Here is a 22,058-nt window from a genome sequence, read left to right as displayed (position 1 = left end):
CTCTTGCCGGAGCCGCGCACCAGGGCACCCCCAGTTACTGTCACCTCTGCATGCGCCTCCGACTCGAGGTGGAGGAGAGGGGCGGGACAGTTGGGTGCCGCGGGGAGGCCAGACTGGCCCTTTCTGCCCGTGAGATCTGTGCAGCCTTCCCCTGCCACCTTCCCTTTGGGGGGCCAAAGCGGGAAAACGAAGGGCTCCGTTTCCCAAGGGAGTCTGGGAAGCCTGGCCGGGCTTTGGCGTCCGCCGTGCCGCCGGGGCCGCGAGAGGCCCCCAACCCTTTCCGAACCGTCTCTTGCTTCCCGGCAGCTATAGATAGTAACCGTGCCGACGGAAATCTATCAAATGACCCGCACGGGCGTGCGGCGCCTCCCTCCCCCCCCGCCCGGAGCATCGGACAGCTGGGCCGATAGCGTCTGAGCCAAGCTATTCAGAGCTGGGCTACTTTTAGAGGGGAATTTCCACCCCAGGCACGCTGCAAAGAGCTCTTCCGCCCACCAGGCCGAGGGGGGGTTGGAGGGGGGCTTGTGTGCTCGGAATAGCCGGGGCTTGGCTCCAGCTGCTCCGGGCGATACCGCCCCTTGCGTTATTCGGCAAGATGGACAATCATACCGTGGAGCTGTGCCTGGGGAACGCCTTCAGCACAACCCCCCATCCAGGGCCCTTTCGCTCCCCGCTCAGCTTTCAACCGCCTGCCGGCTTTTGGAGGAACGCCGGGGTTCCCATCCTGAGTATCTGATTGCACCGGGAAGCAATGTTCCCTCTAATCTTTTCCATTCCCTGCGTGGAACAAATTTTTAGGCGCACCGAGGCATGTGCACCACCAGTAGAAACAAACCCTTGCAGTGGGTACTCTCTGATCAGCTGGGCGGCATGGGAATGTCTCGTGAGCGGCTCCATACGCGCACGGGTTACAGGGGACGCTGCTGAGAAGACTCTTGCACCGTCTGGGCCATGGGCCATCAGCCCCTCTCCCTTCGAGCCGCCCTCCCCTGCGTGAAGTGGCCAAGCTGAGCAGTGAGGGCAAGGCCACACTTTTACCTCCCGGCCAGCTTTTCCTCCCCTCCCCCTGCGTTCAGTGCCCTCCGTGTGTACCTGCTGCTTTGCAATCCCGCCCTCACCTTGCACCTGCCCCCCGTTCGGAATGAGCGCTGAGCGGTCTGCTCCATCCCATGGTGCATTGCTCAGCCGCTGCTCTGCAGCCCTTCGGGGACTTAGAGTTGGGGGGAGCCCGCGATCTGGGCCAGGGGATGCCGCGTTCGTGGGCAGCCGGTGCTTTGCCCGAGCACGGGGCCCTCCCGCTTGGGCAGGGAGCTGGCAGGTGCCACGTTCATGATGCACGCCCCACGGGAGTTCTGAATCAGGGGCCTTGCTCATCTCATCCCTCCCCCCCGTGTCCCATGTGGAATGGGGGTGGGAGCGAGGCCCCACGCCGGCTCGGCGGCGCATCGGGTCGCAGCCAGGCCAGCCTGGGAGAGGGACACGCATCCTGGAGAAGCAGCTGCGCCCAGGCAGGGGGCATGTGCCGCCAGCCAGGTCGGGGGGGCTTCCTCCCCGATGAGCCCCTCTGAGACGCGGCTGGGAAAACTTCCTGCCCCTCCCTTGGGACCTGGCCTTGCCTATGCAGCTCTGGGGGGGCCCAGCTTCTCGGTGTAAAGGAGAAATGGGCCAGGCTGTGCTCTCAAGGACCAGGGCGCGGTTCCTAGCTGAACAGTAGACCAGCTACTGGTCTTGGACATTTCCTTTCCCTCTGCAGTTAGATGCAAACTCTTTGGGGCAGGACCTGTCTCTAGGCAGCACCTGGCCCCCCAGGGCTCCGATCTCAGCTGGGGCAGGGCCTGTCTCTCGCTGTGTGTCTGGGCAGCGCTCAGCACGACCAGGGCTTGATCTGCGCTGGGGCCCCACACGGCTATTGTAATGCTGATAATGAATACTCGTATTGTGCCCTGTGTCTCTTCGAACGCAGCCGCTCCAGCTGTGTCGCTATCAACGCCTGCAGATGGGGCAGGCGGGTGGGGCCAGGGCAGTGGTCCAGCCTAGAAAACAGATGTACAGACCACCCTGCGGTTTGACCTGGTAACTAGTGATAGGCTGAACCTCCGGGGGTTGAAAAGCCCCTGAAATCCAGGCCTGCTTGGCCAGCCCTCGCTCCGCTGCGAGATCCTGCTGCTTGGTGTCGGCCCGGCTCTTCCTTAGCTCTGCGATGCCTCGCTGGACGGTGATAGCTGCTGGGCAAACAGCTGCGGGAACAGGATGCGTGGGGGAGTCTTAGTCACACTGGGGTGGACCTGGTGTGTGCTAGGGACAACGCTGCTGCAGCAGTGTGGGTGCTGGAGGGGATGAGGGAGGATTTCTGGTGGCATTTCCCTGCCCCCGCAACAGTCACCCTGACAGAAAAGTGCTTTTGCGGGAGTCGCAGCCGACCCGGCCAACCTCTTCTTGCCTCACCCTTGCGGGGGGCTAACGATGGTCCCGACACCAGGGGCAGGCCTGGTGAAGCACGCAGGGCAGCACGGCGTCACTCGCCTCGCCCTTGCTGTGGGCTAATGACGGTCCTGACACCAGGGGCAGGCCCGGCAAAGCATGCTGGGCAGCACGGCGTCACACACCTGAGCCGGCGGAGGGGACCTGTGGTAGCGCCTAGGTTTCCCCTCCACCTGCTAATGCAGGGGAAGGCTCCCAGCTGCCCATGTCTTTGCTAGGCCTTCCCCGGGGAGAGCGAGAAGGCCCCTTTGTTTCCTTAGCGATGACTAGGCCGAACAGGCTCCTCTCGTGCAGCGTTTGGGTTCATGGACCAGCCCTGCTTTCGCCAATGGGCAGGCGGTGATTGTCCTATCTCAGGCTTGCTTTGAGGTTCAGCTGGATGGGGCTCAGGGGCCCGCCAGGACTGGGGGCAGGTATTTCCGTGCAGAGCAGTACGGTCACAAGGCACTTTGGGGTCCCACGCGCCCCCTGCCCCGAATCACCGGCAGCGGCAATGAAATGCAGGGTGCATGAGGGGAGGAAGCAGCAGGTGGGGATCGGCTTTTTAAGGGGTTCTCCGGTGTATGGACCTGGGGCGCCCCAAGGCAGTCAGGGGAAAGGATCCATGCACCTAGACAATGAGCTGTGCCCGCTTCCAAGCCCTAGCTAAACGGGTCTCCTTCCTTCTTCTCCCCTCACCCTTCCCCAGCCCTGGGAGCAGCCCAGTGAAGCTGGTAACCATTCCCCAAGGGCGTTCTGCTGGGGTGGCCCTCCAGGGAACCGGCAGCGGGTCGGGGCCACAGCCCCATTTCTACCGAGGTGCCCATCAGAAGCCAGCCCCAGCCTGTACTGAAACCTCCATGGCTGGGCACCTCCCGCCCACCCTGCTTCCTTTCCGGGTGTGGGTCCCGCAGCGAGCTGCCTGGGGGGCTCTGGGAAGGGGGTAGCAGGGTCCTCTGCCATGCAGAGCATGCGCAGGGTCCCTGTGGCTCACTTCCTGTCCCACGCTACACTGTGGCGCGTCGTCTCCTCCCACTGCCCTCGGGCTGCTCCGGGATGGGGCGCAGAGCTGGGACAGTGCTGGCTGGCTGGCCGTTTGGAGGGGCCGTAGACCCGCAGCGGGGCCGTGCCTTACCCCAGAGAACGACGCAGGGCGTCGCGGGAGATCCTGGCCAAGCAGGCAGATAGGAAGTGGGCATTGCAGACTGGAACCTGCCGCCCGGGGTAGCAGATCCATACATAATGGGGCCTGGCGGCTTCCTGTCTGGGACACACCTCTCCCCCAGGCAGATTTATCGTTGCCTCCAGAGGCCTGGCCATGCTCCCAACCAGCCAGCGCCCGATGAGCGCGTCCAAAGCTGCGTGAGACACGACATCCTCATGGGCAGATTAAACATAGACTCATCGCGGGAACTCCCCAGCCGGGCCCATCCCCTGGCGTGACTCCACCTGCTGCAATGGAGAGAGCTCAGCCAAACAGCCCTGGCCACCCATCGGCTCCCTGCCCGACAGGGCCCTGCCAGAGGCATGCCAGGGGCTTTCCTTGGGCAGGGTGCCCTGCAGAGAGGGGGCAGAGCCCTGCTGCTTGGGTAGTAGCTTCCCCGTTCTGCTCCTGGCCCGGCCCCGTGGGCAGGGGTCAGGAAGTAACATTGGCCAAACTTTTTCAACTAAGTGGTTTTTTTTTCATTGGAAAATGCTGAGTTATTATAGACGTTGCATGGGAACAGACCAGTTTCAGTTACATTTGGCCTGGAAAGGTTTCGGGGGTCAGGGAGGGGTTTCTCATCCCACACCCATTGGGGCCTCCCTCCCACCCTGCTTCCTTTCCAGGTGTGGGTCCTGCAGGGGGTTCTGGGGGCCTCTATAGCCCAATGGTTAGGAAACTCTTCAGGGGTGTGGGAGAGCCAGCATCACCTCTTCTCTAGCCATCAGTTGTTCTCAAAGCACTTTACAAAGTATCTCTCTCCATGGGGCAGATGGGGAAACTGAGGCACGGGAGATGGGGGGGAAATGACTTGTGCAGCTCACTCACATCCCCTGTGTCCTAGTGCAGGGCTCTCACTGGGCCTCAGGGCACAGTTTGGGGCTGCCGACACGGGAGCCCTGCCAGGTTAGGCTGCTTGTTTTTTGTGGCTCCTGGCTCGGAGTTTCTTTGGCAGCGGGAACTGGGCCGTTCTCCAGTGTTAGTCCAAGTCTAGCTTTGCGGAACGAGGCTGTGAGTTTGGCAGGTTTGAAATCGCACCCTGTAGCCCAGTAAGAGCCCTGGACTAGGACATAGGAGATGTGGATGAGCCTGTGCAAGTTACTTCCCTGCGCTCTGTGCCTCAGTTTCCCCTTCTGCTCCATCGAAATAGAAATCTCCTTCTACTGGTGCAATTTCTGCTTCCTGGGCATGCCCACCGGACGGTCCTGCTCCATGCATTGACAACTGAAGCTGGCAGAGATGTGTCATTGTGCTTGATGGTTCATTTTTACATGTGGCTTCTACAGTGCCAGGGACTGGTCCTTTGCTCACTGCCTTGAAAGCATTGCTGCATGCTGTTAGACAGTGGACGTGTTTTGCCCCAGAGGAGGCTACATTTCCATGCAAAGTGCCTACTAGAGTGATAGCTAGAATGGCATGTGTATCCCTGGAACTCCTGGAGGTGGGACGCCCTGCCAGTAGCCTGCTATGGGATCACCTCTCTCCCTGGCCGCTTCCCCTTTGGATTTCCTGCAGGAGAAAGAGATTAGTCCTTGGCATTGCAAACAAAATGCCTTTGGCCAGTGCAGGCTTGTTAGGGAAGGTAACAAGTGACTCAGGGACTTTTTGGTGTAGAACATCTACCCACTCGGCAGGTGTGTAGCTGAATTCTGGGAGGACCTGGTGCTGGAACCATCGCATCAGCCGGGTCCTGCCTTCTGTAAAACACAAAAGCTGCTTCCTGGACCTCTCACTCTTTCACGGGGACTTTCTGTGGGAGCTGCCAACCTGGTCCGCAATGTTCCCTCTAATTGTTTCCATCCACGTGTGGAATAATTTGTGTTTCGTGCACTGAGGCATGTGCTGATGTGCACCACCAACAGAAACACATGCTGCCAGTTGTGGGAGGCTGTGGGTGCTCTGCTAATCAGCTGGGCAACATTGTGCCTCTCCTGGGCAGCCGCCCAAGCACTCAGCTTACAGGAAACACTGCTAGTCAGCATAGGCGACTGGTACCTGCGGGGAGAGGGAGTGCAGGGAGGGCCACCGAGAGGAACAGAGAGGGGCCATGAGGAGGCAATTCAAATTTTTGGTGGGGCAAAGAGGGGTGATGCACCTCCTGGCGGCTCATGGTAGCACTCTCTTCTGGTCAGGAAGCTTCCATCAACGTGTTTTTTCCATGGAAAATGCATTTTCTGCCAAAATTTTAATGGAATTTTACCAAATTTTTATGGAATTTTACCAAATGGTACCCCCGACAATTGCTTTTTTTTTCCCCACTGGGGAAAATCTAAAGAAAATATTTCGGCCTATGGCACTTTGTGATTAATCTGTATCTGCCAGAGCGGTAATGGGGCCTCGTGCCTTCATTCTCCTCTGCGGGCGTGGGTGGACTACATCTCCCATGAGGCTCTGCGCCAGTTGAGCTTTGCCACCGGGCAGCGTGGACCTGAAACGTTTCGTGCTGAACTTTCTGGGGAACTTTCCATTTAGCACAATGTTTTGATGTGTCAGCTTTTCATCCTGCTTCAGGACACAATAGTGGGGTTTCCCGTAGGCCAGGCTGTCTGGCCCTCTGGCCTGACACGATGATTTACACACGCCAGGGCTGTTTTGACTCTGGCACGGTGTTTACCACTGGGCCTATCGGTTGTGCTGCTAGAGAGACGTAGATTGTGATTCAAGACAGGCTTGAAATCAAACCCATGCTTGTCTGACAGAAATCAGTAGAATTTAGGCACTGACCTAAATTGAATCATGCTGGGTCGCCAAACCCGAAACTTTAAAAATCACTGGAACAGCATTAAGACTGGTTTAAAAAAAATCTTGAGATTTTGACCAAGTTATCCTTTTCAGGTCACGTTTTCCAGCTTTTCTCTGCAACCGGGAGGGCTAGAAATATATTGCAAAAAACGAGTATTCCTGTGGCACCTTAGGGTATGTCTACACTACCCCCCCTAGTTCGAAGTAGGGGGGGTAATGTAGTCATACGGAGTTGCAAATGAAGCTCGGGATTTGAATTTCCCGGGCTTCATTTGCATAAAGCCGGCCGGCGCCATTTTTAAATGCCGGCTAGGTCGGACCCCGTGTCGCGCGGCTACACGCGGCACGGACTAGCTAGTTCGGATTAGGCTTCCTAATCCGAACTAGCTGTACACCTCATTCCACACCAGCACCTGGGGGCACCAGGCAAGTAGATTTTGTGTGCTCCAGCCTCACAGGGAAGTGGCAGGGGGGCTGGAGAGCCAGCATAGGCTCCCCAACACTGGGTGGGGAGCCCTGAGCCTCAGGGGCCAGATCCAGGCAAGCTGGAGGCCACATATGGCCCCCGGGCCTTTGGTTCCCCTCCCCTGGCTTATTGGAATGACAAGTTACGCAAGTGTTGTCCCTGCACGAGGAAAAAGGCCAGCATCCCCGCAGAGCTGTATGCACAAGCATACCCGGTTTCTTGTGAGTTACGTCCCCAGCTACTGGGCACAGAGACTCGAGCGCCTTCCGTTCTGCCGGGCTGTCCTACGCAATATTGCCTAGCGGGCCAGAAATCCCTGCAGGTGGCCGTCAGAAATGCCCATCTCAACGCAGGGCTCCTCTGCATGAGCTGGTCGCGTGGGAGGTGGCAAGTCACTTTCCCTGGAGTTTCCCAGGGAGGTGGTGACACTCTCATGTGGCTTTCCTGCAGGGCCCCTTTCCCCGTAACCGAAGCCAGAGCAGCTGTGGCAGGCCCGGAACATGACCTCCACCCCCGACTACGATCACTTGGAGATACAGCAGCAGTACAGCCGGATTAACGCGCGCTGGGAGGCCTCCGACGATGAGCTGGACAACGACAACAGCTCTGCCAGGCTCTTCGAGAGATCCCGGATCAAAGCTCTGGCAGGTACCATGCTTAACCCTTTGGGGCGCTTGGTAGCAGCCTCTCCCCTCTGGGCCGCGGGGCCTCCTGGGTGGAACCCGTCTAGGCCTCTTCCCTCCTGAACCTTTGGGTTCCCCGATTAAGGAAGACACCTATGCACAGGCTTAACTTTGGGCTGTGCCATTAAAAACCAGGCAGGTGCTTGGAGAAAGGGTGGCGTGCTGAGCTGGGGCCCCAGCGAACACAGAGGAGTGCGGTAGACCATCCCCACCATAGGGACTTTGGGGGAATCAGGGTTTCCCTTGGGTCGAAGAATTTGTGGGGCTCCTTCCATTCATGGATGGTCAGTCCCTGGGGGGGACATGTAGCCGTGTATCTCTGTAAGTACAAAGGCTCAGAGAGTGTGCCTGGTCTCTGAGGCTGAGGGGAGTAACGGGGACATAGATGCCAGCTCTGCGGGTGCTCCAAAAACCAAGACTGGGTGTTCAGACACAATGCCGATCCCCTGTTCGGGGGGGGTGGCGGAAGGCTCTTGGAGGGGAGGGCACAGGGTAGGGTAGGAAGAGGGGGGGTCTCAGGGAAGAGGCAGGGTAAGGGCGGGGCCTGTGGGGAAGGGGCGGAGTAAGGGCAGGGCCTCAAAGAGGAATGGGTGTGGAACTCACCCGATAAAATACACGTCAAGGCCTGAGGCCTCAGACACAGCAGCAGCCAGACACAGAACTGTTCAGAGTGGTGGGCCCAGGTCGGGGCTGGCTGACTGGGACGGAGACAGAGCACCAGACAAGCCAAAGCCCTGCAAGGTTCTTCTGTCCTTGCTGGGCCTCATACTGATGAATCCTAGAATCCTAGAACACTACAACTGGAAGGGACCATGAGAGATCGAGTCCAGTCCCCTCCCCTCACGGCAGGACCCAGCACCATCCCCGACAGGTGTCTGCCCAACCTGCTCTTCAATATCTCCAGAGATGGAAATTGCACAACCTCCCTGGGCCATTTATTCCAGTGTTTCACCACCCTGACAGTTAGGAACTTTTTCCTGATGTCCAACCTAACGCTCCCTTGCTGCAGTTTAAGCCCCTTGCTTCTTGTCCTCTCCTCAGCGGCCAAGGAGAACAATTTTTCTCCTGCCTCCTTGTAACACCCTTTTAGGTACTTGAAAACGGCTATCATGTCCCCTCTCAGTCTTCTCCTTTCCAAACTAAACAAGCCCAATTCTTTCAGTCTTCCCTCATAGTTCCTGTTTTCTAGACCTTTCATCATTTTTGTTGCTCTTCTTTGGACTCTCTTCAGTTTCTTGAAATGCGGTGCCCAGAACTGGACACGATACTCCAGCTGAGGCCTACCCAGCGCAGAGTAGAGCAGAAGAAGGACTTCTCCTGTCTTGCTCACAACACCCCTGTTAATGCCTCCCAGAGTCGTGTTTGCTTTGAAGACTCAGCTGGCTTTCCCCTTCCCTGCAGGCAAAGTGCTTCCATCTAGGCCCCCTTCCCAATATCTCCCCCGCCCCTTGGCCACCCTCTGCTTCTTCCTCCTTGCTCTCTCTGCCCTCCAGCCATTAGCCCACCTGCCTGCTGCCCCTGGCAGACCCAACAGGAAATGGGAGTCAGGGGTAAAGCCGGTGAGAAACGACAGGGGGGTTGTTCCTCCCCTCCCCCCCCCAACCTTTTATCAGATACTTTCATTTTACTGCATGGGGCCAAGTGGAGGAGGGGAAAACGCTTCCCCAAGCAGCATTTTTTTAGCAAGGGAGAGTGGAGTGAGCCGCCAACGAAGGCTGCCTGTGTCTTTCAGCCCGTGAGTGCAGCAGCCCACGGAGCCGCCTCGGGCCCTGTGCTAATTGAGGGTATGTCTACACTACAAAGTTAGTTCGAACTAACGGACGTTAGTTCGAACTAACTTTAATAGGTGCTACACTAGCGCTCCGCTAGTTCGAATTTGAATCGAACTAGCGGAGCGCTTAGTTCGAACTAGGTAAACCTCATTTTACGAGGACTAACGCCTAGTTCGAACTAGCTAGTTCGAACTAAGGGCTGTGTAGCCCTTTAGTTCGAACTAGTGGGAGGCTAGCCCTCCCCAGGTTTCCCTGGTGGCCACTCTGGCCAACACCAGGGAAACTCTATGCCCCCCTCCCGGCCCCGGACCCCTTAAAGGGGCACGGGCTGGCTACGGTGCCCGTGCCAGGTGCAAGCCTGCCAGCACCCAGCTAGCAGACCCTGCACCTGGCACGGCACAGAGCCACCCACCCGATGCCCCCCAGCCCACCCCCTCTTGCCGGGACCAGGCTGGCGGCTCCCGGGAGCTTGCCCTGGACCGCAAGAGGCGGGCACCTTCCTGGACTAGTGCGGACATCGTGGACCTCGTCCACGATCTCCGCACTAGGCACAGGAAAGTGGCCGTCTAGGGCAGGAGAGCTGCCAGCCTGGCCACCCAGGAGCAGGTGTGCATGAAAATCAAGGGGGTCCACTGAGACCCCCGACCCTGAGCCCTGAGCTTACAATGGCCGTCCTGGGTCAGACCAAAGGTCCATCTAGCCCAGTAGCCTGTCTGCCAACAGCGGCCAACCCTAGGGACCCTGGAGGGGATGGACCGAAGACAATGACCAAGCCATTTGTCTCGTGCCATCCCTCTCCAGCCTTCCACAAACTTTGGGCAGGGACACCACTCCTACCCTCTGGCTAATAGGACTCCATGGACCCAACCTCCATCACTTTATCTCACTTCCCTTTAAACTCTGTTCTAGTTGTAGCCTTCACAGCCTCCTGCAGCAAGGAGTTCCACAGGTTAACTATTTGCTTTGTGAAGAAGAACAACTTTCTCTTACTAGTTTCAAGCCTGCTACCCATTCCTTTCCTTTGGTGTCCTCTAGTCCTTCTTTATGGGAACTCAGGAAGAACTTTTCTGAATGCACCCTCTCCACCCAACCTCTGCTTTTAGAGACCTCTATCCTGTCCCCCCTCCGTCTCCTCTTTTCTAAGCTGAACAGTCCCAGTCTCTGTAGCCTCTCTTCATCTGGGACCTGTTCCCAACCCCTGATCATGTTAGTTGCCCTCCCCTCTCCCAGCCTTTCTCTTCCCCTCTCCCACCTCCTTTTCCCAGTCTCCCCCAGTTTTGTTCAATAAAGACAGAGTCAATGTTGGAAGAAACGTTATCTTTATTTTGTACATCAATAAGAAGGGGGGCTAAGGAAGGGTAAGTGGAAGGAGGTGAGGGAGGAATGGGGTACGAGCCCCCGATGGGGAGGACTGGGCTGGCTCTGCGGGCTTCTGGGGGTGGAAGCTCTCCTGCAGCCCCCCGATTGCCCCCTCTCCCCAGATGGCAGCCTGCGGCAAGTGCAGCCGGGCTGATGGCCGAGTGGTGTGATGTGCCCAGTGTGGGCACTCAGGGCACTCCAAGCCAGAACTTCTTTGCAAGCGGGGCACCCCTGAGAACTGTCTGTCCGGGGTGGGGGTCGGGACCCTTTAAGCGCAGCCCTCGGCTAGCCTGAGACAACATCTCCATGCTCTAAGTCCTCCTTTTATGCCCTGCCGGCACTGCTTCCGGCCATCCTTAAGCCCTGTTCAGAGTCCACTCAATGTGGACTTGCTAGTTCGAACTAGCAAAACGCTAGTTCGAACTAGTTTTTAGTTCTAGATGCGTTAGTTCGAACTAGCTTAGTTCGAATTAACTAATTCGAACTAAGTTAGTTCGAACTAGCGCTGTAGTGTAGACGTACCCTGAAATAGTAATGGAAGGAAAAGCAGGCGGCCTCATTGTGCTGCGATTACTCACCCCCTATCCCGGCTTTGTGATGCAGCCTCTGGCCGCTCCTTTGTCCGGAGGAGCAATGCGTTCACTGAAGCTGGAAAGAGCGCAGCCAGCTGCAAAGGCGAAATGCCCTTCCCCCCCCCCCGACTGGCACACCCCAGAGCTGGGCGCAATGCAACCACAGAAGGGTGTATGGAGAAGAAGGGGGATAGAGACACTGCCGCACACTCGTCGTGGGTTCTAGCTGACTAAGTTGCAGCCCCAGTGGAAGAGAAACCGTAGCCAGTGCAAGAAGGACGCTGGGCCCAAGGGGAGGGGGGCAGAAAATATTCTTCTTATTCTGAAACAAAAAACAGGACTATGTAGCACTTTAAAGACTAACAAGATGGTTTATTAGGCGATGAGCTTTCGTGGGCCAGACCCACTTCCTCAGATCAAATAGTGGAAGAAAATAGTCACAACCATATATACCAAAGGATACAGTTAAAAAAACCAATTCTGGTTTGTCTTCAGGACCTAAACATCTTTTGCCTTTCACTTGTGTTACATTGCCACCCACAGGCCATAGGTAGCATTACAGCCCCGGTGCACTGGGCACTCTACAAGCACCCACCCGGCTGGTGGAAATGTGTCTGCAGAGAAATCCGTTTTTGATGGAAAGCTGTTTTGGGCAAAAGAATTTGTTGTAGCAAAAAGTTCTGCTTCCTAAGGGAAGTGTTGATTTTTCCTCAAAAAACTGAATGTCCCCAAAATTGGGGATGTGAACAGGTAACTGGTTACCTGGTTACCTGGTAAGCATCACCCTTTACCAGGATGATCAGTGGGGGGGAGGGGGCTGCTCTGGAATGGCCCCCCCACTGATCCCCATTTAATCAGTTTACCAGTTAAACTTAATGTTTAACCAGTTAACTAATTAAACAGGATTTTACATCCCTAATTTCAATTCATAACAGTTGTAGTTCGGGGTGCGTCATATCCCCATTTTCCTTTGTGGGCTGCGCTTCCAGCTGGACTACATCTCCCACAATGCACCATGGCCAGGGACTCCCATGATGCACTACCTTCATTCCACAAGAGGGTGCATCTTGGGAGATGTAGTCTGAGCAGGTAGCCTGGCCTACCAACAAGAATGGGAGGATGGGGCACTTGAATGACTGCTCCCTGCAGACGGCGTGGCTGCCTTGCTAAATGGAAGGGTTTCGGTTTTCAGCCAGCATGTTCTGGTATTTGAATTCCTCCAGAAAAATAAAAAATGTGCTTGGTTGTGTTAAGGAGTGATCGATCACTGCCTGTAAGTAATGAAACCACAAACCAAAGCTAGCTGGACAAATGCAGACAGGAATGAAGGTGCGACTCTTTTAATGGCGAAGGTAATTAAGCAGTGCACCAATTTGCCAAGGCTCACGGTGGCTTCTCCATCACCAGCAATTTTTAAGTCCAGTTTGGCTGTTTGGCTACAAGTTTTGCTCTCGGGATTATTTTGGGGCAGTTCTCTGGGCCTGTGTCACACAGGGGGTCAGACCAGATGGCCTCGGGACCTAGGACGTGTGGTGGGCCCTGGTGAGCATGAGCGCTGTGGAGCAGGGCCGACAAGTTAAGTGCCTGCCTGTGGGCTCTCCTGAACGGGAACGTGGGCCTGGCCCGGGGCCCGGCTCCACAGTGCTCGGGGCTGTTGTTTCTCTGCTCCCTGTCCCAGAATGCCAGGGCGGGACTCATCAGCGGGGCGCCGGGCCTCTCTCCCCTTGCAGATGAGCGGGAAGCCGTGCAGAAGAAAACCTTCACCAAGTGGGTGAACTCCCACCTCGCCCGCGTGACCTGCCGCATTTCCGACCTGTACATGGACCTCCGGGACGGGCGGATGCTGATCAAGCTCCTGGAAGTGCTTTCGGGAGAGCCCCTGGTGAGTTCCCCGCCGCCAGGCTGCGTGGCGCCAGCTGCCGGTGCCCCTCCGAGCCTTTCCTCTGCTGTCGGGAGCAGCAGCGTGGAAACGTGGCCATCTCAGGGGGTGCAGCGGGCGGGGCTGGTCTGGAAACGCTTTGCTATGAAGGACTTAGCTGTCTTGGTGGGACAAAAAGATTTGAAACCCTTGCAGGGCTGCATGGGAGTTGCAGGCTGGCTGGGTGCCTCGTGCCGCCGGCAGGACTTCATCCCCCAGGATGCACCTTTCGGGGTGCACCTTTCGGGGTGGAGAGGCAGTGCATCATGAGAGCCCCTCCCCATGGGAATCTAGGCCCTGCAGCTCCATTAAGGGTGGAGTGTGTGGTGGGCTGCAGGGGTCCCCCACAGGGGTCCCCCACCAGGGGGAACATGGACAAATGTCCGGCCCACAGAAACCACCATCAAGCTGGCCCCTTGCAGGCAGAGCTCGGAAGGAGCAGGGGGCCAGCACATGCCCAGCTGGTAGCCTGCATGTGAACATGAGGCTCTCTCGCACACCTGTTGCAGCTACCACAAACAAGGGAACCTCCCTGAGCTGCACTTGCCCTTGCCCCAGCTCAAGGAGCCTACTTGAGAGGGGGGTACTCTAGTCCACCACCCTGTAGCCAGCTCCATCCCTGGGGCACCGTGCATGGGCTGTGCTGCTGCTCCCAGGATGGGTGAGTGGGGAGAGGACGCGAACCCACCACCCTGTGCTCCCCAGGCAAATTCCCTATCCCTAAGCCACTGCAGAACCTCCCCTCCCCGTAGATGAGGGGCAGCACACGGAGCCACTGCTGAACATGCCAGCTGCTTTCAGGAGTGGTGCAGGGCCAGGGCCAGTAACGCCGGCCCGGCTGCCGCTTTCCAGCTCTGGCTTGTTGCCTTAACCTCGCTGAGCGGGAGTGCCTGCCCATAGCTCTGGGCCGAATCCCTTTGTTTGAAGTCTGAGGCCTGCAGCGGGCTGGGGAGGGCGCAGGGAGAGCCCCGCCAGCCGGTCTCCTCGGCCTCCCCGGGTTCGTGTGCATGGCTCCGGCGCCTGCACGCTCCAGTGGCACCAGGCCTGGTGGCCGCACGGCCCCCTCGGGTGACCGGCGCGTTGTCGTGCCCCAGCCCAAGCCGACCAAGGGGCGGATGCGCATCCACTGCCTGGAGAACGTGGACAAGGCGCTGCAGTTCCTCAAGGAGAAGCACGTGCACCTGGAGAACATGGGCTCCCACGACATCGTGGACGGCAACCACCGCCTGGTGCTGGGCCTCATCTGGACCATCATCCTCCGCTTCCAGGTAGGCCCGGCTCCCAGCCCAGCCAGGGGCCCGTTTCGGAGAGAGAAGCAGCCTCTCCCTGCCCGTCCCATGGAAAGCAGGGGGGCAGGAGCAGCGGAAGCTGCCTGAAAGTGTGGGGAGGCACTGGTGCCTAAAACGTGGCCCCGCCCTCATGTTGCCCCTTCCCCTACGATCCCACCCCGTCCCCATAGGCCCCGCCCCATCCATTGAGACCCTACCCTGTCCCCTAAGGCCCCGCCCCTTCCCCTGAGACTCTGCCCTGTCCCCTAAGGCCCCGCCCCATCCACTGAGACCCCGCCCTGTCCCCTAAGGCCCCGCCCCTTCCCCTGAGACTCTGCCCTGTCCCCTAAGGCCCCGCCCCATCCACTGAGACCCCGCCCTGTCCCCTAAGGCCCCGCCCCTTCCCCTGAGACTCTGCCCTGTCCCCTAAGGCCCCGCCCCATCCACTGAGACCCCGCCCTGTCCCCTAAGGCCCCACCCCATCCCCTGAGACTCTGCCCTGTCCCCTAAGGCCCTGTCCCCTAAGGTCCCACCCCTTCCCCTGAGACCCTGCCCTGTCCCCTAAGGCCCCGCCCCATCCATTGAGACCCCGCCCTGTCCCCTAAGGCCCCACCCCTTCCCCTGAGACCCTGCCCTGTCCCCTAAGGCCCCGCCCCATCCACTGAGACCCCGCCCTGTCCCCTAAGGCCCCGCCCCATCCACTGAGACCCCGCCCTGTCCCCTAAGGCCCCACCCCATCCCCTGAGACTCTGCCCTGTCCCCTAAGGCCCTGTCCCCTAAGGCCCCACCCCTTCCCCTGAGACCCTGCCCTGTCCCCTAAGGCCCCGCCCCATCCACTGAGACCCCGCCCTGTCCCCTAAGGCCCCGCCCCATCCACTGAGACCCTGCCCTGTCCCCTAAGGCCCCACCCCTTCCCCTGAGACCCTGCCCTGTCCCCTAAGGCCCCGCCCCATCCACTGAGACCCCGCCCTGTCCCCTAAGGCCCCGCCCCTTCCCCTGAGACTCTGCCCTGTCCCCTAAGGCCCCACCCCTTCCCCTGAGACCCTGCCCTGTCCCCTAAGGCCCCGCCCTTTCCCCTGAGACCACGCCCTGTCCCCTAAGGCCTCGCCCCATCCACTGAGACCCCGCCCTGTCCCCTAAGGCCCCGCCCCATCCCCTGAGACTCTGCCCTGTCCCCTAAGGCCCCGCCCCTTCCCCTGAGACCCTGCCCTGTCCCCTAAGGCCTCGCCCTTTCCCCTGGAGACCCTGCCCTTTTGTTGCCCTTTCCCTGAGGCCCCACCTCACAGCACCCCTACCCACTCAGGCCCTGCCCTTATATTGCCCCTTCCCCAAGACCCTGTCCTCATGTTGGGCTTTCTCCCGAGGCCCCGCCCCCGCACTCCCTGCTCCTTTGCTCCCTCCTCCCCCCAAGACGCTGCCTCCTGCTCACTCTTCTCCACCCCCAACGCGCTCTCACTTGCTGCTACAGCCCTTGCCCCCCTGCCTCCCCTTCCCGTGCCCCTGCTGGGCTCGGAGCAGGTCTCCCGTCCTGTGAAAACTTTCGAGCTTTCAGGAATGTTTCCCATCCCAATCCGGGTGCAACGTCAAACGTTTGACCATTTTCCCAAACCGAAAAGCCGGAAAAGGGGCCTCTGAACCCAAACCGTCAACCCGTTGTGTTTCTGGCTTGACCGTTTTCCTTTAAAGAGACAGATGTTTGCCTCGGCAAACGGGCTTCCGTTTCCACCCGGAGCGGCCTCGTGAGCCAGACATTGGAAGTGTGTTTGAGTGAAGGAATGGATTGTTCCCGTCCAGCCGGCACGTTTCAGTTTTGCTAAATCTGCATTTTTCACCCCCAGGATTTTGTTAGGAAACTGCTGCCCAGGGCTGCCCCCGGGTCGGCACAGCAGGGACGTGTTCTGCCCCCGGTGTGGGGCTGGCATAGGCGGACATGGTCCAAGTCACCGTCTGCTTGCTGCGCTGCTCCTGGGGCAGAGTCACGGCAGGAGCTGCTGCCCGGGAGAGGGGGTGGGCAGAAGGGAGACCGGTGCTCGGGGCACCCCAAAATTTCCTGCTTCTGCCCACCTGGCACATGGGCTCTCAGGGCCCCTCAGCTCACTGCTGTGCGCCAGGGGGCTCTCTGGGAGCAGCCCAGGGAGTCCTGGGGTGCAGCGCGAGTTGACCCAAGGAGCTCGAACACCTGGCTCCACCGTTTCCTTTCAAATCCCAACGTTTCGTTTCCGTTTTCCCAAACCGAACGTTTTTCGGCATGTCCATCCCGTGGGGAGATTTCTAAGCGTCTCCTTGTTGTTCCATTGGGGAGGGAAAAGGCCGTGGTCGCGTCAGCCTTTCCTGGCTGGTTCCCGTCTCTGGAACTCTCGAGTCGCTGGGCACATAGGAGCCTCCGACAGCTGAACCGTTCCTCCCGGGGGTGGGAGGGGGAGCGCCTCTGGTTTCTTCTGGAGTCGGGGTTCTTCTGGAACGGGCTTTTTCCTTCTCTCAGATCGAAGACATCATCGTCCAGACACCGGAAGGCCAGGAGACGCGCTCTGCCAAGGAAGCGCTGCTGCTCTGGTGCCAGATGAAAACGGCGGGGTACGATCCAGCTAATGCTAGGAACGATTATCACAACCACCAGACTGGGTCCGACCCAAGGCCCATCTAGCCCAGTATCCTGCCTTCCAACAGTGGTCGCTGCCAAATGCCGCAGCGGGAATAATCATCAAGCAATCCCTCCTCTGTCGCCCATTCCCAACTTCTGACAAACAGAAGCTAGGGACACCGCCCCTGCCCATCCTGGCTAATAGCTATTGACAAACCTGTCCTCCATGAATGTACCTAGCCCTTTTTTTAACCCTGTTATAGTTTTGGACTTCGCAACATCCTCTGGCAAGGAGTTCCACAGATTGACTGTGCATTGTGTGAAGTAGCATTTCCTTTTGTTTGTTTTAAATGTGCTATCTATTTCATTGGGTGACCCCTAGTTCTTATGTTATGGGAAGGAGTAAATAACTCTTCTTTAGTCACTTTCTCCACACCACTCATGATTGTATACACCTCTATCATGAGCCCCCTTGGTCGTCTCTTTTCCAAACTGAGGAATCCCAGTCTTCTTAATCTCTCCTGTTCTGTATTCCTAGACATTTTTGCTGCCCTTCTTGGAACGTGTTCCAGTGCCCAGACATCTTTTTTGAGATGAGGCAACTGCAGTCACTCTCCCCCACTCCGAGAAGCAGAGCGACCACATGAGTCTGGTTTATGGGCACTGGCGTTTTCCAGTCCCGGCTGCGGAATGAGAGCAGCATCTGGAGTTCCCACCATCTAATGGGCACCTGAATCCCATTGGCACCAGTGGGGGTTGGGGAGAGGGGGCGTCTGTGTCTCCAATAGTCTAGTGTCCCTCTGGCGTGCTAGGCGCATCCTGCCTTCCCACGGTGTAAGACGTGCTTAGCGTCTGTATTTGGCGTTGAAAACCACACAGAGAAATAGGAAGGCTGGGATTTCTCAAGTGGCTTTCTCTGGGATTCAGGCTCCCGGTTCCCCTTTGGTTTTGGTAGGTTCCTCTGTTTTCCCAGGCACGTATCTGAGTCTCACACGACCACACAGCATGGGGGGGAGAGGAAGAGGGAGCCATGCCCAGCACAGCACTTGGGCCAGAGGGTGACACCATGTTTCCTCTTTGCCTTGCAGCTACCCCCATGTTAACGTGACCAACTTTACCTCCAGCTGGAAGGACGGCCTGGCCTTCAACGCCCTGATCCACAAGCACAGGTCAGAGCCCCATTGCCCAGGGGCAACACGGACGCCTGTCTCCCCTCACTAACGGGGGGAGGGGAGCGTTCTGGGGCTAGGATGGCCCAACGGTTTGTGTCCTGCCCTGGGACTTGAGAAACCTGGACTCAGCTCCCTGCTTTGCCCCAGATTTGCTGGGTGACCTTGAGCAAGTCACTTAGGCGCCGTGCCTCAGTTTCCCTTCTGCCGACAGGGCATCGTAGCCCTGCTCAGCTGCCCGAGGGACTTGGTGCTCGGATCCTGCAGAGCTGAGGGCTGGACGAGGACCCAAACAGCTGCCAGCTTGACAATGGCGCTGGTCACGTGGCGCTTCCTTCCGCTCCCTTCGTGCAGATCGCAACCTTCCTCTGCATTTTCAGGCCCGACTTGATCGACTTTAAGAACCTGGAGCATTCCAACGCCCGGCACAACCTGGAGCACGCCTTCATCGTGGCAGAGCGGCAGCTGGGCATCACCCAGCTCCTCGACCCGGAAGGTAAGAGACCCCTCAGCCTCCAGGTACACCCCCCGAGGTAACTGCCATGCGCTCGGCTCTGCCTCGCCCTGCCCCCACACAAAGACAGAGCTGCATGGGAAGGCTTGGGGCAAAATATTCAAGGTTGCGTGCACCCTCCCCCATTCTGCAATTTCCTGTGCTGTTAGGAAGTGTCTCCCAGTGGTTAGAGCACTGGACTGGTTCTATTCCTGGCCCTGCTGGGTGAGCTAGGGCAAGTCATGCCCCAGCCTGGCCTCAGTTTCCCCATTTGTAAAAAATGATCCCCAGTGCTCCTGTCCGCTTTTGGAAGGCACTTTGGGATGCACCGAGGACACACGCCGGACAAGAGCCAGGAGCCCGTATTCCTCTGTAATCTTCATAGGGCACGTTCTGTGCCAGGCGCCCCTTTGAGAAGCCCCGGCCTGCCTGTGTGCTGTGCGGCTGCTGCTGCTGGGGAGAGCCGCCAGGCCTGGTTAGAGCCAGGGTGCAAGCCCCTGAGGAAGTCAGCCGGCGTCCCCACCACGGTGCCGTTTTCATCCAAGCAGTGGCGGGAAGGCTGCCCACGATCGCGGGTTTCCGGGAAAGGAGACCTCGTGGCCGTGGTGGGGGGAGCGGTTTTGCGTCCTGGAACGGGCCCCTTGTGGCCCCTGTGCCATGGACCGTTCTCAGGGTTTTTCCCCTCGCCCAGCGGCTGCCGTTGCATGTTGGAGGGCGGGGGGCGGGGAATGGGACGCGCTGGCGCACGCGACCGGGGGCAACGCTTTGGGTTCGGGCGCGGTGCCTCACCGAACGCCCACGATTTCCAGCCAGCCCTTCTCTCCCAGCGTCCTTAACTGCCTCCTCTGCCGCTCTGCCCTGCAGACGTCTTCACGGAGAACCCCGACGAGAAATCCATCATCACCTACGTGGTGGCGTTTTACCACTACTTCTCCAAGATGAAGGTGCTGGCGGTGGAAGGGAAACGGGTCGGCAAGGTGAGCGGGGCGCCCGGGGCTCCGGCCTCCTTGTGCCAGGACCTCCCATTTCTTCTGGTCAGGCGTCACCCAGCCGGAAGCCGCTGCGGCAGTTCACGGCACTCCCGGGACATATGTACAAGGGATGGGAACCCAGCAGACCCTCCCAAAGCATAGCCCCCAGGAGCTGCATCACAGCCCCTGCTCTGCCGGCATCTCCCGGGCCTACTCTGCTTTAGGTCAGCGCCGCGTGGCCTGTTCTTCGGTGCAGTCCTGAATCTAAGGGGCCAGGGCTGGTGTGAAGTGTGCACACCGGCTGAAGAGCAAGTCCAGGGGCGGGAAGATACGGCTCATGGGCTGAATCCAGCCCGCCAAGCCTTTGGATCTGGCCTGCAGCCCACCCCGCCGGGACCCTCAGGCAGGCTCCCTGTCTGTCGCTGCCCCAGGCCGCTCAAAGCGGCTGGCTGCGCCGTGGGCCTCTGTGCCGCACGCAGGGAGGGGAGATTCCTGCGCTGCCCCTGCCCCCGGCACAATCATCGGAGCCTGTCCGGGGGTCCTGCTGGGGTGCTGTCTGGGAGCCGCCTAGGTAGCACCTCCTGGACAGAGCCTCTAGCACCCCACTTCCTCCTACACCCCAACTTCCTGCCCCAGGTCACCACCCAAACCTTCTGCACCCTTCTTCCCCCCAGTACACAATTCCAGCACCTCCCCCGGTCAGAATCCTCTCCTGCACCCATAGCCCCTCACAGGCCAGACACCTGACCCTGGGCCAAGCTGGACTGGGTCTCTCTCTCTCTCTCTCTCTCATTGTCTCATGGCCTTGGCCAAAGGGACTAGTGCACGGGTGGGTGATAATTTTTCATGGGGGGGGGAGGCACTGCAAGATTTTGGCAAGTGGTTAAGGGCTGCACTTTTCTATGGAGTGTCTGCGGGGTCTGGGATGGAGGTCGGGTGCAGAAGGGAGCTCGGGGTAGGTGGCTGGGTGCCGGAGACGGCGTGAGGTCTGAGAGGGGGTTTGGCTGAAGGAGGGGGTGGTGACCTGGGGCAGGAGATTGAGGTGCCAGGCCAGGGATGGGTCTGTGATGTGGGGGGGCCCAGCCCTAGCCCAGCCCAGCTCGGCCTGGTGTTCCCGCTGGGCACCTCCCTGGGCAGACACCCAGAGGGGTCCCCGGCCATGCAGACACTCAGACGCTGTGGTGGCAGCAGCCGGCTGAGAGCATCGCTCTCCTCTGCTTGTTGAAGGTGATGGACCACTTGATGGAGATGGAGCGGATGATCGAGCGCTACGGAGGGCTGGCCTCCGACCTGCTGACCTGGATCGAGCAAACCATCACTGTGCTCAACAGCCGCAAGTTTGCCAACTCCCTGAGCGGGGTGCAGCAGCAGCTGCAGTGTTTCAGCACCTACCGCACTGTGGAAAAGCCCCCCAAGTAAGCAGCCCTCGGGTCAGGTGCTGGCTCCTCTGTACTCGCCGTCCCCGCTGGCCTTACGGCACTTTTCATCCGCCAAGCTCAGTGAGCTTCGCAAAGGAGCCAGCGTTAGCTGTGCGGTTGGGGAAACTGAGGCGTGGAGCAGCCATGACTCACCCATGGTTGCAGCACAAGATGGGTGGCAGAGCCGGGGACCACACCCAGACTTATGATGCCCTGCCCACAGGACCATGCTGCCTCTCGGGGGTTATGTCTACACTGCCCCTCTCTTGCACAAAAACATATGCAAATGAGGCGAAGCATGGAATATCTCCATGCCTCATTTGCATAATTAATGAGGCTCCATTTTTTTGCGCAAAACCCCCATCTTGCGCAAGAGCCGTTCTTCCGGGAATAAAAAGCCTTTTGTGCAAAAACAGCGCCTCGTTAATTATGCAAATGAGGCATGGCGATATTCCACGCTTCGCCTCATTTGCATATGTTTTTGCGGAAAAGGATATAGCGTAGACATAGCCTTAATATCGACTCTTGGCTGAAATGCAGTCCAAAGCCGTGGTTCTCAGCCAGCGTTCCCTCCCATCTCGGTGCGGAATGAATTTTGTGGTGTGCACTAGTATGGAGGTGACGTGTAGCATCACAAAATTCATGTGCTGGGAGTGGAGCCAACGGGATCAGCATGTGGGAGGGGGGCTCCGGGCAGGGAAAGAGGGCTGGTGTGCAGGGGGGTGAGGGATCTGGCTGGGGTGCAGGCTCCCGAGTGGGGCTGGAGGTGAGGGGCTTGGGGTGCAGGCTGCCCCAGGGAGAAAAGACTCCCCCAGCTCTCTCTCTGCAGCAACATGCTGGCAGATCTGGGCCAGGCGGGTTCCCTGAGCACCTGCGCGGCGCTGGCTAGGTTGCTGTGCGTCCATGCAGCTTACAGGGAACTTAGTTCTCCACCTTCAGGGTCTTGGGACTGGTTTGTACCTCTCACTGGCCTGTCGTGCCT

At 58.7% G+C, this 22,058-nt stretch overlaps 1 protein-coding gene across 1 annotated transcript in view; it reads left to right on the top strand.

The window, feature by feature from the left end:
* The window catches only part of SPTB (spectrin beta, erythrocytic), a 98,025-nt gene that overhangs the window by 21,302 nt on the left and 54,665 nt on the right, over positions 1-22,058 (top strand). Inside the window, exons 2-9 of the mRNA XM_075928868.2 lie at positions 7,323-7,520; positions 12,989-13,140; positions 14,271-14,444; positions 16,927-17,018; positions 18,114-18,194; positions 18,575-18,690; positions 19,552-19,664; positions 20,886-21,073. Of these exons, the coding sequence (XP_075784983.2) occupies positions 7,373-7,520; positions 12,989-13,140; positions 14,271-14,444; positions 16,927-17,018; positions 18,114-18,194; positions 18,575-18,690; positions 19,552-19,664; positions 20,886-21,073 (1,064 nt within the window). The 5' untranslated portion in view covers positions 7,323-7,372. The remainder of the gene's footprint in view (positions 1-7,322; positions 7,521-12,988; positions 13,141-14,270; positions 14,445-16,926; positions 17,019-18,113; positions 18,195-18,574; positions 18,691-19,551; positions 19,665-20,885; positions 21,074-22,058) is intronic.

The sequence above is a fragment of the Pelodiscus sinensis genome, chromosome 5 (assembly GCF_052426305.1).
Source record: "Pelodiscus sinensis isolate ZL-2025 chromosome 5, ASM5242630v1, whole genome shotgun sequence".
Classification (NCBI taxonomy): Eukaryota; Metazoa; Chordata; order Testudines; family Trionychidae; genus Pelodiscus; species Pelodiscus sinensis.
The sequence above is the reverse complement of the archived record's forward strand: the minus strand, read 5'-3'. Positions and strand labels throughout refer to the sequence as shown.